Consider the following 18,990-nt stretch of genomic DNA (forward strand, 5'->3'; position numbering starts at 1 on the left):
GCTGGCCGGAGATGGGCGGAGCCTCCCGGCCCCATATCCCACAGTGCCCCGGGACCGGAATAGAGAGCCGTGGTTTCCGGAACTTCCCGCGCCACTCTGGGCTTTTGCTCGGTCAGGCTGGTGGCGTTTTGGTATCTTCGTTTGTTATGGCCGCTGCCGTCGCTATGGAGACAGGTGAGTAGCTCTCTGATCTTGGAGTCTTCGCAGATGGAACTCCCCTCGGCCCAGACCGCTTCCCCGTGGCCTCCTTCCAGGCCTTACTCTTGGCAGGGTTAATATTTGGACGAGGAGGTGAGAAGGCTCTTGTAGCGTCTAGAAAGACTAAGGTACTCTTTGCAGTTTTCCTAATTTGGTTTGTTGGCACATCTTTGCTATTCAGACACCACCCCGCCAGCTCCCCGGCGTGGGTGAGACTAAGGGAGAGGACTTGTGTGTTAAACCGTGTCCTCCTTGATTGGTTTGCTACTTCTCACATGAGCTTGCCTAAGTTTGAAATATCGTCGCCGGACTTTATGTATCCTTCTGCTACTGGTGCTTCTTATATGCATACGCTCCATGATCTTTTAGGCTCTCCACAGTCTCTTGCATCCTAACTTTTTCTTAACTGATTCAGCACGTAGCTTTTCCAAAACTTAATCACTGTTAACAATTGTTATAACGCATTATTAAAATAGGGGAAGCCATAGTTGTTACAGCCTACCTTAGTGATCACTGTTAAAATTCCTACATAGTGGCCCACGAGTGGTAGGAATTCTCCGTTTGTGTTGCTGCTTTCTTTGATGGTTTCTCTTTAATTTTAGAGAAACTTCTAACTCCTTTAAATCAGGGTTCCGCTTTCCTTAGATTTCGAAGAAAGGTTTATCTCCCCCCACTCCCAGTTTAGGAAGACCATCTCAGCATTAGTCAGGTTTCTTTATTGCTCTTGCCTTACTACAAATCAGCATTATATGCAGTAACCTTTACTTTCCATGATTTTTGCTGTCTTGTCTCCTAGATGATGCTGGAAATCGACTTCGGTTTCAGTTGGAGTTGGAATTTGTGCAATGTTTAGCCAACCCAAATTACCTTAATTGTAAGTTGTTAAGCATCTCATTAAATTGAGTAGCTATTAATGATTTGTGACAGAAGAGTTGCAATTCAAAATAGTATCTACTTTTACACATTCTCAATTGAATGACATTACATTACTGGTATACAGATGTAATTGCGCACTGGGATTTGTGTTTTGAATTCAATGTGTGTTGGTGGTGGGGGTTTTATGTAAATAGATCCTTTACATTAGGGGTAACAAAGCATAGTGTAAAGATTGGTTTGACCTACAGACTTTTTTTTTTTTTAATGCTTTTCAGTTCTTGCCCAAAGAGGTTACTTCAAAGACAAAGCTTTTGTTAATTATCTTAAATACTTGCTTTACTGGAAAGACCCAGAATATGCCAAGTATCTAAAGTAAGTTTAATTTTTTTAATCCTAAGCATGTGTATACTTTATAATAGATTTCTTCGTTTCACATTGGCAAAAATGTATTTGGAATCTCTCCACTTCTTTTCGTTGTCACCATCTTAATACAAGACACCCTTATCTCTAACTTGTATCACTGCAGTAATCTACTCCCTGGTTATCTCTGCTTCCACTTTTACCTTCCTGCCCGTCTCTCCACCCCAAACCAAACCAAGCAAAACAGCTTTTTACACAGAAACCAACTTAATCATTTAAAACTATAAATCAGAACACTTTACTTTCTTGCTTAGAACCTTTCATGACTTTCCATACCATGCAGAATAAAATCCAGTCTCTTTTCTTGGGCTAAAACCCTATATGATCTGGCCCTGCCTTGTCTGACCTTGTCTTTCACCACCCTCCCCATCTCACCAGGTTTCTGGTCCCGAAGAACTCACAATCTGTAAATGTAGTGACATAAGCCATGGCTGAAATTAAAAGAGGGTATCTGTAAGGAAGGTGTTTCTGGGGTTATTTGGAGGAGGTGATCTTAACCTGAGTCTTAGAGTTGCTATCTTTTATTTAAGGCCTCTTATGTGCCAGGAACAGTGCTAAATGCTTCATATGCATTAACTCATTTATATATATATATTTACCATTCAGGTCATTCAGCAGACACTTTCCTGTTAAGGCTTACTGAGTTGCAAGAAGCATATAACCACAAAGCAATTCACTTTTAATGATTTAAAAAACAAATCAAAACAAAAAACACCTTGAACTCACGCCTGCTTTGTCTTAAGCAGGTAGAAAGCAACAGTGAACCTTTAAAAAAAAAAAGTTTGAGAGGAAAATGTTTCAAACTTGTTTGGAAGTCACTTTTCTGTGTCCAATAACAATTGACTCACGAAGCATATACATCTTATGTTGCCTGCAGGACCCTTTGCACCTTTTCTGGCTTTTTATCCATTTAATAATCCAAAGAAAAGACTTTTAAGAAAAATAGATTTCCACGAATGTTGTATGTATGTAGATTTACAGACTCAGTGTTGGAAGCCTTAGCCACCAACAAGTTTAATCTTACCCACAACGTTGCCGAGAGATGGTCATCTACACTCTGCAGGTTTTCATTGAGCCCATGTTACTCTGTCAGGGACAGCTGATTCGATTGTTAGCCAGATGTTAGAAAGTTCTTCCTTATATTGTGATATAATGTCTCTCCTTGTAGCTCTAGTCTCATTGTAGTGTTATCCTTCATCTATCTGCAGTCACATGAAGTCTATTTGTCCCACTACTGGTGACATTAATTTTGATAACTTGGTTGTCCCTGGATTAAGCTAGAACCATTCTACACCCTCTTGAGGACAACCACCTTCCAGATACTTACATTCAAGAGAGATTGCAGATTAGCCCCTTTTGGGCATTTTATTCAGTCTGCAGAAGATTTTAATTTTTTTTTTTTAATACTTGCCAACATTTGAAGATCAGAAAGTTTTATATAACAAATGCAGGTTTTCCGCTACTCTTTCAAATCTGGAAGATCTAGTAACCATAGATCTTAATTCTCCAAAGTCAACAACTGGCTGAAGCTGACAGCAGCTGTCACTACTAGCTGCTTTCCACCTGGTGGAAGAGACACTTTCTACCACTTGGCCTGCTTCATTGACAGCCAGTAGGTGCCACTATAACATCCCTCTCCATCTGTTTTTCTCAATTACTCTCAGCCGTTGTGCCATGGTGTCCAGGAGTTCAGGTTCCCTCCATCGGATGTTTGGCAGTTGTACTTTGTGCAGTTCAGCCAAGAACTAAACACAGGCCCTCATGTGTGGTCAGAGTACAGTGGGCCAGAGGTCCTTTCTTTTCTTCATGTGGACATATACCTCTATTAATTCAACTTAAGTTTATATTACTTTTGAGGGTGGGGGTGGGGAGAGGATTACATTGTTGATTTGCTGGGAGCATTGTGTCAATTAAAATCCTTCAGTTCTTATTTTCATCAATGTTCTCCCTATCTTGTTTATTTTTAAAAACACCAAATGCGGAACATCCCTTTTATACTGCTTCTGTTTCATCTTGTTGACATGTAGCCTGAGTATGATTCTTTATTGTCATCTAATGTATTCTGATGTAATCACTGCATGTCTAAATTCTAGTTATTGACTAAATGCTACTTGAGACCATTCTCTTGGTTGTCACATTATTTCACAGTTGAAGAAACTGAACCTTAGAGAGGTTAAGTACCTTGTTAAAGGCCACCCGGCTGGAACTTACATCCTGGTTCCTTTTAACTACTAATGCTGTCATGAAAGGGAGTTAGCCAGGGCAGGTGTGAATAGAGCATTCTAGCATAAGCAGCCAACAATTAGAGCAACTGTGTTATTTTTAGTGTGTAGACAGCAAACCTTTCCTGTCTTGGAAGTTACTATCTTAGAAGCATGTATTAAGCCCCTCTATTCAATGTGGTGTTCACATCATTAGCATTGGTTTCATTTGGGAGCTTTTTAGAAATGTAGAGCGCAGGCCCCACTCCAGGCCTAAGGAATCCATCAGCATTTTAAGAAGTGGTTCATATACACATTAAAGTTTTAGAATCATTGCTCTAGTATCCTATTTTCCACACTTTAGTCATTTGCATATCACTTGTGCAACTTTGGCTTTATCTGCTTACTTCCTGAAGGGGGCCTGCCTCTCCACACCTGTGGTATTTCTCATCAGGTGGAGACCAAAGACTGAGAAAAGAAATAAGACATAGACAAAGTATAGAGAAAGAACGGTGGGCCCAGGGGAACGGTACACTCAGCATGCGAGGACCTGCACCGGCGCCGGTCTCGGAGTTCCCTCAGTATTTATTGATCATTATTTTTACTATCTTGGCGAGGCGAGTGTAGCAGGGCAACAGGTGGGGAGAAGGTCAGCAGGGAAACATGTGAGCAAAGGAATCTGTATCATGAATAAGTTCAAGGAAAGGTACTGTGCCTGGATGTGCACATAGGCTAGATTTATGTTTCACTTTACCCAAACATCTCAGTGTAGCAAAGAGCAGCAGAGCAGTATTGCTGCCAGCGTATCTCACCTCCAGCCACAGGGCGGTTTTCCCCTATCTCGGAATAGAATGAATGGGAATGGTTGGCTTTACACCGAGACATTCCATTCTCAGGGACTAGCAGGAGATAGAAGCCTTCATCTCATCTCAACTGTAAAGAGGCCTCCCTCTTTTCACTACTCCTCAGCACAGACCCTTTTACAGGTGTCAGGCTGGGGGCTGTAAGGTCTTTCCTTTCCCACGAGGACGTATCTCAGGTTGTCTCCGTCGGGGGAAACCTGGACAATACCCAGGCTTTCTTGGGCAGGGGTCCCTGTGGCTTTCTGCAGTGCACTATGCCCCTGGTTAATTGAGAATGGAGAATGGCGATGACTTTACCAAGCATACTGCCTGCATGTTTTTAACAAGGCACGTCCTGCACAGCCCTAAATCCATTCTACCTTGAGTCAATACAGCACATGTTTCTGTGAGCACCGGGTTGGGGCTAAAGTTACAGATTAACAGCATCTCAAAGCAGAACAATTTCTCTTAGTACAGATCAAAACAGTGTTTCTTATGCCTTCCTTTTCTACATAGACACAGTAACAATCTGATCTCTCTTTTCCCCACACTTCCTATATTTTAATTGTCTCAGTTAGTTTTTGTCTTTTCAACTTGAAATAATTTCACTTACAAAATAGCTGGAAAAATAGTAAAGATAATTCCTATATTTTCTTCACCCAGATATTCCAAATGTCTAACACTACAATCAGCAAAAATCAGCACATTAATATTGTTACCTAATCTACAGACCTCACTCACATTTTGCCAATTGTCCTGCTGGGGTGCTGTATGTAGTACAGGATCCAGTCTAGGCTGTTGTCCTGCTGGGGTGCTGTATGTAGTACGGGCTTTAGTCTAGGCCTGTTGTCCTGCTGGGGTGCTGTATGTAGTACAGGATTTAGTCCAGGCCCGTTGTCCTGCTGGGGTGCTGTATGTAGTACAGGATCCAGTCAAGGCCTGTTGTCCTGCTGGGGTGCTGTATGTAGTACAGGATTTAGTCCAGGCCCGTTGTCCTGCTGGGGTGCTGTATGTAGTACAGGATCCAGTCAAGGCCTGTTGTCCTGCTGGGGTGCTGTATGTAGTACAGGATCCAGTCTAGGCCTGTATGTTGCATTTTGCTGTCATGTCTTAGTCTCCTCTCATCTCAGTGGTCTTTTCCATGACTATGACAGAAATGATTTTGTATCCTTCATGTATCTGCAGTCACATGAAGTCTATTTGTCTCACTACTGGTGACATTAATTTTGATAACTTGGTTAAGGGTGGTACCTTCTAGGTTTCTCCATATTGTTACTATTTTTCCTTATGTATTAATAAGTATCTTATGGGGAAATCCTTTGAGACTATGTAAATATCATATTACATGCCCATTTTAGCATCTTTTGAAGATATTTGTTTGAAACACTTTTTACTGTGGTGATTTCCGAATTCTGTCATTCTGCATTTATTAGTTTGGAATTCGATTGTAAGGAAGTACATTCCCTTGTTTTCTATTTATTATTTTATTAAAGAAATTTACATCTATTTAGTATGGACTTTTGGATTCTTATTTTTATCCTGTGAATTAGAATTATGTATTTTCTTGCTCTGAGTATTCTAGATTTGGCCATTGGGAGTCCCTTCAAGTTGGTTCCTGAATACTTTTGATCGTCCCAATAATTTTTAGCACTTTTTCTTCTGGCACTACGTAATGTTCCAGTCTCATCTTGTACTTTCCCTCTCCTATCCCTGAATCACCCTTTTCTCCAAGGAAACCTGCTCCTTGGATACCACAATCTGGACATTGTGTGTTCATTAGTACCACAGTGTCATTGCTTCTAGGCCCTCTCAGTACACAAAGCTCAAGAACTCTATGTATGTATGTGTATACATGCACACATGTATACATCTGTTTATCCTCTGTCTATATTAAAAGCCGTAAGTACACTGATGTTTTCAATACCAGCTCAGTAACACAGGGTTCATTCTAGCCTTTTTCCTTTCCTTGTCTATAACTCCTTTTCTGATAGCCAGAAATTTGGCTGTCCTTATCTACAGTATATTTCCTTGTCCAATCCTAGAGGATATCTAATTTCAGAGCTGGTATATCCCTGTGGACAACAAGAGTACAATGTATGTGCATAGTTCTCTTTCAAACCAACTCACTTTTAAATGAAAGTTGTCTTTTTATCACTATTGATGGAAAAACAAAGAACTATCAATTAAACACAGAATTAGTAAAATATGTTCATGTTCTTCACGTTGGAAACCACTAGAAGGGAATAGCATGGTTTGTCCCTAAATTTTCACTCTGCTTACCAGTTACTGTGTTGTGTGGTCCTGAGCAAGTTTAAATTTAATCTTTCTGAACTTAAACCTTCTCACTTTCGAAAATATTGCTGAACACTGACCTTGGATGACCAATCAGGGAAAAAATCCTATGCTACCAGAGTGTACTAAGTTACTGTTAAAGAAATGGTAGGCTACAAGATCATTTTTAAGAGAATAACTTAATTAGACCTTGGCATTATTTACTTAAATTATGTTGTTCATTTACTTATAAACTTAAATCCAGGTACCCTCAGTGTTTACACATGTTAGAGCTGCTCCAATATGAACACTTCCGAAAGGAGCTGGTGAATGCTCAGTGTGCGAAATTCATTGATGAACAGCAGATTCTACATTGGCAGCACTATTCCCGGAAGCGGATGCGCCTTCAACAAGCCTTGGCAGAGCAGCAACAACAAAATAACACATCGGGAAAATGAGAAACCGGGTACAGATGAGGCTCTCAATACATGTATATAATGTATTTCTTTTGTACAGTGAAGACAAAAAATGAAAACTCTTCCTATCTACCTTTATTATGGTAGCCCCTAGAACCTTTAGTGTGCTTTTTAATCCAACTTTTTATTGTTAATAGACTATTTCTGTTAAACCTGAATTGGTCTACTTTGATTTCCCTGTGGATTTGTAAGGTGGTTTTTTTTTTTTTATGCATTTAGCATAATCAGCTGATTAAGAATGGAAAAGTTAGGTGCTTTAGACCAAATGAGGCACTGGGGCATGGGGTAGGGGTGGGCCACCATGTATACTGAATCCTAAGGCTAGCTCTTCCTGACATATAGTAGGGCAAGGCCATCTCCTGGAACCTTACTGTCCCTCAGATCAACTACTCTACCACTCTTATCTACGTAGTGAGAGTAGCGGAGTCAGTGACCTCTTTAAATCACAGGATAGGAACTGCATAAAGGTTCTTAAATTCTGCAGGACAGGAAATACCTGTATTACCTGCTTTGCAAGGTGGCTTTAAGAATCACTGCGGCCTCATTTGACCTAGTCATGGCAGGACAACTAGTGGTTAATTACTAATTGGGCTCTTGACTTTAGAACAAACATGAGGAGCCTCAAATACTTTTGCTCATTTGGGAAAACTAACATGGATTTGGGAGGTACCACAAACCAGGTGCTATGTTAAGTGCTTCCTTGAATTCTCATTTTATTCTCAGAACCTTGTTTATAGAAGAGAAAACTGAGGTTTGGATGGGGCGAGTAACTTGCCTGTGGTTACACAGCTAGTAAGTGGTAGAATCAGTGTGACTGACTTCAGCTTGGAGTTCTTCCCACCACTGGGTTATATAGTCTCTCCAGCCCCTCTCCGCCACCTGCCTTATCCCAAGTAAAGCACATTGAGATAGCTGTAAAACAAACTGCCTCTAGTGCTCAGGAGTCGGTTTTTTCATAAACAAAACAAAACTGCCTGAATTAAGCAGAGGCTGGATTAGAGGTAATATGCTTTCCTTCAGTGGTGAAGTTAGGTTCTACATTCCAAAATCAAAGAAGGGGTTTCAGGAGTATCAGTTGCTTTGCAGATGCAGAGAATTTAAAATAAAAGATCCTGATCTTTTGAAGGATTTGGAAGGTGTGCTCTGCGCCTTTAGGAGTTTTTAGGTATTTCCGTCACCTTCAACGATACATTCCTTTGAGCCTTTTTTTTTTTTTTTTGAGGCGGAGCCTCGCTCTGTGTCCCGGACTGGAGTGCAGTGGCCAGATCTCAGCTCACTGCAAGCTCCGCCTCCCGGGTTTACGCCATTCTCCTGCCTCAGCCTCCCGAGTAGCTGGGACTACAGGTGCCCGCCACCTCGCCCAGCTAGTTTTTTGTATTTTTTTTTTTTTTAGTAGAGACGGGGTTTCACCGTGTTAGCCAGGATGGTCTCGATCTCCTGACCTCGTGATCCGCCCGTCTCGGCCTCCCAAAGTGCTGGGATTACAGGCTTCAGCCACCGCGCCCGGCCCCTTTGAGCCTTTACTGCTACTTCTGAAGACTTGTTTATATCTTTAAAACATCCATATATTACAGGCAAACTAAAGGTTCATGGATTTTAATAGCACTCTATTGTTTAGACACATGCCAGTTTTTTAACCTCATTTATTGCTAACATGAATTCAAAGCAATATACAGTTTATTGATACTAGAACAAATCAGGAAATCAAGACATGATTGCCATCATAAAATCTTAATCTTCAGAGAACAACATTTCCACCAGGTTGGCCTGAAGACACTCAGATTCTACCAGTTTTTGAGGCTGTAAGAGAAGAACAGTCAAATCTTCACTACTCCTATAAAACGTTATTAGGAGTGGAATGGGTTCTGCCTTGAATGACACTAATTTCTGAACACAGAAATTATGCAATTCAGAAACTATCAACTAGTTATAACAAGTTTTATGAAAGAATCAAGATATTTGCTGTAAGATGAATCACTAACATACTTGGCTGAAGAGACTTAAACCCCAAATACCAGGAAGCTCCACAGACTAAAACAGGAAACAGCAAGCCCAGTGCCCTCTTCTTCCCCTCAACTCTTTAATTTAGGATCCCAGGGGCATGACTGAACTAGAAGAGGTGCCCTTACTTTTTAACCAGAATTATGAATTAAATAGAAAACAACTGTTGATGCCAGTGTTTTAAGGAATTATGAGTCAACCTACTTTGTGGCTATAGAATTTTTAAAGAGTGACTTAACATGAAAAAGACCTAATAGCTAGATATTTACATTATTAGTGTACTGGGATTGGCCATAGGAATGGACTTTCAGCAGCACTCTCAACAGCAATGGAATTGAGATGAAATGTCAAGATCTTTTCAAATCTGGATCCACAGCAAGTTAAAAGTTTTGACAGTGAATTACAGGCCCAGCATATTTAAAGATACTTACTGTTCCATACTTAAGTAGTGTAGGCACTGCTGTTACTTTCAAGTTTTTTCTGAAGTCATTATTTGGATCTTTCCAACTGTTCCAAAAGAAAAAGTGATCATGAAAAAAATTTACTTGGTTTATTACAGTGTGCTTAATATTTGACATATTCCTACATTTAATTTTTTAGTAATCACTGTTCTTGCAAACACTTAAAAAACCTTGCGGACTATGGCTTAATCTGTTAATTACCCTGTGCAAAGTTTTAAAGTGTGACTAAGATATAAAAGTAAAGCCAGCTAAGTTCTGGGCTTACACCGGACCAAATTCGTTAAATTACCCTTACTTACTTCAGGTGGGAATTTTAAATTTGTATTTAATAGCTTCTGATTGTTTAACTTGTCAGACATTGCCTTATAACACAGAAACTGGGTGCGTCCCTGAGGCCCTTCCCGCCTCAGTGTGCAATGTGTGCATGTCTGTGCAGTAGATGATACATTGCCACTTACTAAGGCTTTTCTCCTACTTGGCAGTAGATGAACACACATCCTTCACTGATGTGCTTCAGCCCCTCTCGTACGACTGGTTCAGCTTTAAAAAATGTTGAGATAAAATAATCGCACGTCAACTCTAGAATCAGGCACTGATAATCTTTTCCCCTTCCCCCAGTCTTGGTAAGTACTCAGACTTTAACCTGCAGCTAACTGAAGAGGTCAACAGAAATCAGGTGTTCACTTCTGGTCTTAGAGCCACGTTAAGGGTAAGGACCAAATCCCAGTCCCGATTTGCCCCCGCACCACCGCGCCCATAACAATGGAAAGCACATGTAGTTACTGACCAACTCACGTATGCTGTAAGACTCTAACGGTACTGGGAGAGTGGGAAGTTTTAAGGAACTAGATTCCAAGATCATCCGGGTAAAATGGTAAAAGGAAGAGCGCTCTTGGCAGGACGGGGGTAGGATTTAATAGGAGTTGACATGGGGACAGCTTAGATTGCCCCGCGGATGTCTAGAACCGAAACTCTGCCTCCGCTAAGCCCCCTTTCTGGTCGTAGGTTCGGCCTTCCTGCCATTTCCGTTAGCAGCCCCCGAATCCCGGCCTCACCCTGTACGCAGTCGGGGCACCAGCTTTTCCCTCCGGCGTCCTTTGAACCCGTAAAGTAGGCGAAAATGGTCTTGCCATTGTGCTCTTCCACAGCCCGGTGGAACTCCTCGAAGCCGGACACGCTCACCTCCTCGTAGCGTGCCATTGGCACGACATGCAGCTGCCGCTGGAGGAGTGCACGTCTCGCTGCTGCGGGCAGGTCCTACGTGGGCGGGGCGAGGCTGTTTCCGGATGGGCGAGAGGGCGGAGCTTGGGGAAGCCAGCGCCGCTGAAGAGTACGGGAGCCTCTGAGGACCACAATTCATCCGCATGGCTTTATGCTCTAGTTTCTCAGATATTTCTGCGCTCGCTGCACTCCCAAGCCCAGGCCTCTACCCTAATCTAGCCGACCCCATGGACACTGGCTGCAAAACTTAGCGCCTGGCAACACCTGGATCTTTCAGTAGTTCAGCGTCTCAACGGCTCCCAAGCCGCCCTGCGCCTGTTGCTATGGCGACTGGGCGGGCGGCCGGAAGCGCGGCCTAGTTGGGGCCCCCCTTGCCCGCCTCCCGGTAGCAGCGCCTCGCCCCAGGCCAGGTGGGTTCGGGATGGGGCTAGGGGGGATTCTGGGAAGCTGCTTTGAGTTATGGACCTGGGGGAGAAGAGATCTGACTCGGAAAGCCTTTGTTGTTTTGTCCCCCCAATTACCTTTTCTGCCGTCTAGGCTTTAGGGGGGCCTGGGACTGGGGGCGGGTTCCCGAGACTGGGCGGGGGTGGGATGGGTGAGGGGCTGGGAGGGAGAAAGGCTGCGAGGCTGGAGCTGAGTGTATGAGTGCCTGTGTGGAGCAGCTTAGGGAGCGAGGTGCTAAGACAACCCAGGGCCGCGGTAGGGAGGAAGGGAACTGCGCTGGAGCTATGAGCCGGGCGACTGGCCGTGGGGCCTTGCCCAGGCTGCGCCGGGGCGAGCAGGTGGCTAAGATGCCGGGTCGCTGCGTGGGGCCCTGCAGGTCGGGGCGGGGAGTTCGGCGGCCGTGGGGGAAGAGACGGGGCGCAGGGACGTCCCGAGGCCGTGGAGCAAGGCGCCGGGCAAGGTCCTTGGAGTGGGAGACGCGCTGTGTGAGTGCAGAAAGGCCGCAGGGCTGTCAGCGGCCGTGGGGGACGAGACAAGCGGCGGACACAGCCGACGCCGCCGGGGCGAATGAGGATTTGGGAGCTCCTGGGCCCCCAGGCTCCATCGAGGCTGCAAGGGACCCTGGGGCTGTGTGGGTGAATGGGGCTGTTGGGGAGCCCGAGGTGGTTGGGCCTGCCGGGGCTGTGTGGGTGACCGGGTCTGGGGAGGAGGATGCCGAAGATAGGAGTCCCCGGGGCTGCGAGGGAAAAGGTCGCCCAGGATCTCTGGGCCATGAGAGCATTCTGCACCTGTGGCTGAAGGTGCAGGCTATGAGGGCCGCCTCGGGATGTGGGGAAGGAAGTAGAGTCGAGCTCCATCCCGTGCCTGTAGGAGAGGGGCCTGTCGAAAGGGGTGTTCCTGGCCGAGCTTCCTGGGTAGAGACAAGCCGTGGTGGTCTTACAGGGCCCTGGGTGAAGAGCCAGGCAAGGGGGAGCCCTCGGGCCCCCTCAGGGCCTACAGTTCTGGGCTTAGGGGCAGCTTACGAGAGAATCTTAGGCTTCTGTGGACAGGGACATGCCGGGAGGGTGCCTCCTCCTGTGAGTGTGCTTGGGGCTCTGGCGTCAGGTTCTGAGATGGCCCCGCACCTGTGGAGGGGACAAGCTGTGGGGGTTCCTGGGACTGGGGAGGAGATAGGCTATGGGCTTGTCCCAGGCCCTTGTGAAAAAGAACAGGCTGTGGGCGAGCCTGGGACCGTGGGGTGGCCTGGGGCTGTGGGAGCGCCCAGAGCCGTGGAGGGAGAGCTCGGCTGCGGGGGTGGTGCAGGGGTGTGGGGGAGAGGCCATTCCCCGCAGATTCCTGGGGCTGTGGCACATGAAGCAGTCTGTGGGGCCACCCCTGGCGTATGGGGGAGGGGACAGGCCGTGGGGGTGTCCGATGCTGTGGAGGAGGAGCCTACTTCTGTGGGTGCCGCGGGTGTGTGTTACAGGAGACAGGCTGTGGAGGAGACAGACTCTGTGGGTAGGCACGGCCCGTGGGGCACGGGACACGCTGTTGGGGTGCCCTGTGCCTCTGAAGAGGAAACTAGATGTGGGGGTGACCCAGGGTTCAGGGAAAGGGGACAGCCTGTGTGGGTGGAGACAGGCTCTGGGGGTGATCCAAGGTCACGGGGAGCTGCACAGACTGCAGAGCCATCATGTCCTGGGGAGCAGGCAGCAGGTTCTGGGGGTGCCCCAGGCCTGTGGGGGATAGAACAGGCTACAGGGGTACCCAGGGCCTTGGGGAAGGACACGGGCTGTGTGAGTGTCCCAGGGCTGTGGGGAGCGGGACAGGTGGTAGGGCTGCCCCAGGCTGTGGTAGTACCTGGAGCCCTGGGAGAAGAGCTGAGCCCCAGCGGGGCCCTGGGCCTGTGGGACGGACAGCAAGTTCTTGCGGGGCCCCCAGCCGAGGCAGTGCCTGGGCTTGGAGAGGAGACCTGTGGTGGGAATGTCCTGAGCCTGTGGGAAAGGAGGCAGGCTGTGGGGGAGCCAGAGAGTCTGGGGCCTCCAGCTTTAGGGGTCCCTGGGTCTGTGGATCAGGAGGCTGGCTGTGGAGATGTTTCATGTCTGTGTGGGAGGAGGCAGGCTGTGGGGGTGTCTGAGACGGTGGGCATACCCAGGGCAGCAGATGTGCCCCAGCACAAGTGTGCCACAGCAGGGGTCCCCATGGCGATGGGTGTGCCCGGCTCTGGAAAGGTGCCTGCCAGAGTGCCTGCTGCTGTGTGGGCATCTGGCCCTGTGTGTCAAGAAGGCAGCTCTAGAGACATTTTGAACCTGTGGGAAAGGGTTCGGGCTGCCAGAATATCTCTGGCCTCAGGGGGACCTGTGGCTCCGGAGGAGCTGTGGTCTGGTGGGGAGGATTGTGATTCTGGGGCCTTCCCGGGCCCATGGGGAAGGAGACAGACTATTGGGGTTTCTGTGGCACCTGAGGGGCCTGGGCTTGGGGAGGAGACTGACTCTGGGGGTATCCCAAGACCTTGGGGACGGAGACAGAGGGTAAGGACTCCTGTGGCCACCGAAGTGCTTCTGGCCCCCAGGGCGCCTGGTTCTGTGGAACTGGAGCCTGGTTCTGGGGACTTCTCAGGCTTGTCCGGGAGGCAGCAAACTGCAGGAATGGCTGGCACTGTGGGGCTGTCTGCAGCTAGTGGGGTGCCCGTGGCTCTCAGGGTGCCTCGGCCTGTGCAAGAGGAAACTGGCTCAGAATTGTGGGGCGAAGGAGAGACGGTGGGTGGACCTGCAGATGCCAAGGGTCCCACAAGGATGGAAGTGCCCACCTCGACCAGGATGCCTGGGCCCATGGGAGAGAAGACTGGCTCTGGGGGTGTCTCAGGCTTGTTGGGAGGCAGACAGACTACAGGAGTATCCATGGCTGTGGGGCTTCCAGGGTCTGTGGGGGAGGGGACCCTCTTTGAGCATGTCTCTGGCCTGTCTGGAAGAAGGCAGACTGCTGGGAGGCCTGTGGCTGCTAGAGGTTCCATGGCCGTGGGAGTGCCCACAGCTCCCGGGCTCCCTGGGCCGATGGTAGGGGATACCGGCTCTGGGGATGACTGCTCAGGCATATGGGCAAGGAGACTGGCCACTGAGGGGCCCACAGCTGCCAGGGTTCCTGGACCTGTGGAAGGGGAGACAGGCTCTGAAGGTGTCTCAGGCCTGTGGAGAAGGAGAGACAGTGGAACCATTCCCGAGGCAGGGAGGGTGCCTGTGCCTCTGGGGGTGCTTGCAGCTGTAGGAGCTCCCATGGCAGGGCGCACACCTGCTGCGGTGTGGGTGACTGGGTCCTCGGGAGCAGAAGCGGATGTGGGTGTCTCAGGTGTGACCGTGCTGAGGAGACAGTCCACAGGGGGAGTGGGGGCTTCAGAGGGTGAGACAGGTGGTGGGAATATTCTGGGACTGGCCGGGAGCAGCCAGGCTGTGGGGGCATCTCACACCCGTGTGCCCGGGACCAGGTTATGGAGTTGTCCAAGGTCTGTGGGGGAAGAGACGGCCTTTGAGAATGCTCTAGACATGTCAGGGACAAGAACAGCTGTGGGGGTACCCCCAGTTTCAAGAGAGGAAATAGGCCTTGGCCATTTCAGAGACCACCTACAGCCAAGTGGGAGGAGGCTGGCTGGAGAAGTGTCTTCAGTCAGAGTGAGAGGGAGCAATTTGGGAGAGAGTTATGTGGGGGAGGCTAGATTGAGGGGGGCGTTCCAGTAGTGTGTGTAGGGAAGAAGTTGGGGCTCTGGGAGGGAACAGGTTAGGGGGAGGTTTGTCATGGGTTGTGGATAAGCACAGGCTGTAAGGGCATCTCGGCATGGGGGAGAGAGGGTTTTCGTGGAGATGCACCAGGGTATGTAGAAGGACAAATTGGGAAGTTTCCTGGAGCAGAGGGAAAGGGCCAGATTGCAAGGAGAGTCCCAGAACTTTGTATAGGGGGACAGTTTAGGGCTGGGTGTCCCTGGACTTCGTGTGTGTGTGTGTGTGTGTGTGTGTGTGTGTGTGTGTATGTAGCATCACTTGAGGCATCCTGGAACTGTGGGAATCACCTAGTTTTTTTCTAGTGGAGAACAGACTGTTTGGCCCTTGGCACCTAGAAGCAGCCAGAGGGAAAGTACTGACCATTCAAAAGTTGCAGATCCCTGGGCCCCATTTCTGCAGACTTCATGCTGCAACTCCAGCCCCGCAACCTGTGCCGGTGTCAAGCCAGTTGGGATTGCCTCGCTCGTTTGCCTCCTCCCATCTGCTTTTTTCACCGTGTGTCTACAGCCTTAGAAATAAGGACTCTTAGAAGCTGTCTTTATATTCCTGAGAAGAATCTGTCTTTAAGCAAATCTAGTCTGCAAATTTTGGATTTATTCAAAAGCTTAAATTAGGGTTTTTTTTAAACCTTGAATTTCCCAATTGATTTACTATCAGATTTTTTGAGAGAACAAATTCCCCAGGGATTTAAAACTAGTCAGTTCACAGAAAATCAGCTTAACAAACGCTAAATCGTGTACTATGCTCAAAGCACTTTGTGATGGGAAATAGAAGAGCAAGACAAGGCCCTTCCCCTCAAGGCGCCTTGTCTGGCTGGGAAGATGCGACATACACATGTGAAATAGGTAAATAACAGTATGAGACAACACTATACATGATCAGTATGTGAATGGCAGGGATAGTAAAGTCTATAATGAGGCCTTCAGAGTAGGGCAAGGCAATGATAAGGGTATAGCCCTTGACAGCTTACCGAGTGCTTTCATATCTGTTATCTTGTATACATATACGTAGGGTGGGGGAAAGATGGGGAGAAGTGAAGATTGAGAGACATGATTCAGCTCTCCAAATGGCAGATCCTGGCTTGAATCAAGGAATTCTGATGCTACAGGTTTACTTAGAGTCGTTGAGCGTTGTGTGCCTTCGGGCCACCCAGTAGAGTGAAGCATACTGCTTTCCGACTAGTATTAAGACTTGTTAATGTAGACTGCGTGTCCAGAAACCACCCGGCTGGAACGTGCTGGTTTACCATGGCAAAGCTCTGTTTTGGGAATAACGTCTTGCTGGAGACCTTTGAGATTTGAAATTTGGCATGGAAAGGGATCAAGAGATTATTATTAAAATAGTAAGTGTTCCGCTATTTTTTTTTTTTTTTGAAATTGGGGACTTCCAAAGTGTGGTTGCTTTTATAAATGGAAGAAGCTATCATTTACCTGTCTTTAAGCAATCACTCTCACTATGAGGTTGCTATTGGCCACTTCTAGTATATTGCTACAGGCACATGGCACTGTGTTTTATCTATTCTCTTCCCTTGTTTGAACGCTGTTGGTCTGAAGTGGCTTTGCTTTGTTTTAGGAATGGTTTTAGGGAAGACTGTTGCCTGATGACAAGGCTGTCACTATTGTTGTGTACTACCTGACATGATGGGACCAGGCCAGCCAGCCTCCACCTGTGTTCATCTAGCACCTAGGACCCAACTTGATGGGAGGAGCGATCCCACAGTTCTTCAGACCCAGGTAGTTCTGGTTTTGCCTGATTTTTATTATTAAATATTTCAAACATAAAGAAAATTTGAGAGAAAAGGACAATGTAACACTTTTGAAATCACCTCCTGGATTCAGCAATTGCTGACAATTTTTTCTATCAGTTTTTCTACCTACTCAACCATCTGTCTCTAAAATTTTTGCAGAATCACCCCAAAGTAAGTTGCAGTCATGACACTTCTAAATATTTGAGAATACTTCTTCTAAAAATGAACTCTCCTACTTATTCATAATACTATTCTTAAACCTTAGAAAATGGACCCAAAAAATTCCCTGTTATCCAATAATCAGCCTTTATTCAGCTCTACTCAGTTGTCTCAAAAATGTCTTTTCCCATAGCATTATATTATGAAAATCATAAAAAATACGGCAATGTTGAATGTTACAATGAACACTTAGATTCCATTATATTTCACTCGTTTGTTTCATTGCATATCTGTCACTCAGTCATCCCTCTGGAGATCCATCCGTCAATCCATCTTATTTTTTGACACATTTCAAAGTCAATTGCAGACATGAGTACCCAAACTACTTCCGCATGCATGTTGTACATTAGAATTCACTCTGTTTAGGGCCGGGTGCAGTGGCTCACACCTGTAATCCCAGCACTTTTGGAGGTCGAGACAGGCGGATCACCTGCGGTCAGGAGTTCGAGACCAGCCTAACGTAGTGAAACCCCTGTCTCTCCTAAAAATACAAAAAGATGTGGTGGTGCACACCTATAATCGCAGCTACTCAGGAGGCTGGGGCAGGAGAATCGCTTGAACGTGGGAGGCGGAGGTTGCAGTGAGCCGAGATTGTGCCAGTGCACTCTACCCTGGGTGACAGAGCAAGACTCCATCTCAAAAAAGAAGAAAAGAATTCACCTCATTTACTGATTTTTTTCTTTCAATATACATATTACATTAGATATGGTGAAAGATGTACACATTACAATGTGTACATCTTTTCACATTTGCCGAGTTATGACAAATGCATACATATGTGTAACCCATACCTCTATCAAGATTCAGATCATTTCTGTTATCCTAAAAAGTTCTCTAAATGCCCCTTCCTGGTCAATCCCCACTCCTCCCCTCCAGAGGCAGCCACTATTCTTATTTTTTCCGTCACAGATTGGTTTTCCCTGATCTAGAACCTTATATAAATGGGATTTTACTTTTTTTTTGGTGTTAAGACTAATTCACTAGCTGTAAAGTTTTTGAGATCCATCCATGTTATTGCATGTATCAGTAGTTTATTCCTTTTTAATCCTTTTTTCTCATTCCATAGTATGAGTATACCACAGTTTGTTTATCCATTCTCCAATTAATGGATACCTGGGCTGCTTCCAGTTTGGGATTATTATAAATAAAGCTGCTATGAACATTCTTATACAGATCTTTTTATGAATATGTTTTCATTTCTTTTGGGTAAATACCTAACAGTGAAATTGCTGAGTCATGGAATAGGTGTATATTTAGTTTTATAACAAACCACTGGACCTTTTTACAAAGTGGTGGTACTGTTTTACGTTCCTGCTGACAATGTATGAGAGCTCCAGTTGCTCCACATCTTTGCCAACACTTGTTGTTGTCTTTTTAGCCATTCTGGTGGGTGTTTAATAATATGTTATTGTGGTGTACAAAGAAATTAAAAAAATTTTTTTGACATAATTTTTTGACATAAATTTCAGAATGAAATTTAAATTATGAAAAGTTGCAAGAATAGTCCACAGAATTCCTGGATACTCTTCTCCCAGATTCCTCCAATGCTAACATTTTGCTACATATTCCCTCCTTCTCTCTCTCACTATCTCTGTACACACATATATTGTTTTCTAAACCACTTAAGAGTAAATTGCGGCCGGGCGCGGTGGCTCAAGCCTGTAATCCCAGCACTTTGGGAGGCCGAGACGGGCGGATCACGAGGTCAGGAGATCGAGACCATCCTGGCTAACATGGTGAAACCCCGTCTCTACTAAAAATACAAAAAACTAGCCGGGCGAGGTGGCGGGCGCCTGTAGTCCCAGATACTCAGGAGGCTGAGGCAGGAGAATGGCGTGAACCCGGGAGGCGGAGCTTGCAG

General features: G+C 46.3%; 3 protein-coding genes across 8 annotated transcripts in view; 2 read left to right on the forward strand and 1 right to left on the reverse strand.

Annotated features, from left to right (window-relative positions):
- Nucleotides 1-10: 10 nt before the first annotated feature.
- Nucleotides 11-7,449, forward strand: MED31 (mediator complex subunit 31). Its single transcript, XM_010377889.2, has 4 exons — nucleotides 11-174; nucleotides 995-1,072; nucleotides 1,350-1,446; nucleotides 7,074-7,449. Exons 1-4 carry the CDS (start codon nucleotides 12-14, stop codon nucleotides 7,264-7,266), a joined length of 531 nt encoding a protein of 176 aa, XP_010376191.2. The 5' UTR covers nucleotide 11; the 3' UTR covers nucleotides 7,267-7,449.
- Nucleotides 7,450-8,909: 1,460 nt separating this feature from the next.
- TXNDC17 (thioredoxin domain containing 17) lies at nucleotides 8,910-11,252 on the reverse strand. The gene is made up of 4 exons (XM_010377888.2): nucleotides 10,802-11,252; nucleotides 10,205-10,286; nucleotides 9,717-9,792; nucleotides 8,910-9,084 (listed from the first exon to the last, which is right to left on the reverse strand). The coding sequence occupies exons 1-4, from the start codon at nucleotides 10,944-10,946 to the stop codon at nucleotides 9,016-9,018; spliced, it is 372 nt and encodes a 123-aa protein (XP_010376190.1). The 5' UTR covers nucleotides 10,947-11,252; the 3' UTR covers nucleotides 8,910-9,015.
- A 14-nt stretch (nucleotides 11,253-11,266) lies between these two features.
- KIAA0753 (KIAA0753 ortholog) overlaps nucleotides 11,267-18,990 on the forward strand; it is a 64,924-nt gene continuing 57,200 nt past the window's right edge. For 4 of the 6 annotated variants that reach the window (XM_010377887.2, XM_030922789.1, XM_030922785.1 and 1 more), the window contains exons 1-2: nucleotides 11,267-11,377; nucleotides 16,736-16,896. In XM_010377887.2, the coding sequence (XP_010376189.2) occupies nucleotides 16,801-16,896 (96 nt within the window). In that variant the 5' untranslated portion in view covers nucleotides 11,267-11,377; nucleotides 16,736-16,800. The other 2 variants (XM_030922788.1, XM_030922787.1) reach the window with 2 other exon arrangements.

Source organism: Rhinopithecus roxellana, chromosome 19, assembly GCF_007565055.1.
Source record: "Rhinopithecus roxellana isolate Shanxi Qingling chromosome 19, ASM756505v1, whole genome shotgun sequence".
NCBI classification, from domain to species: Eukaryota; Metazoa; Chordata; class Mammalia; order Primates; family Cercopithecidae; genus Rhinopithecus; species Rhinopithecus roxellana.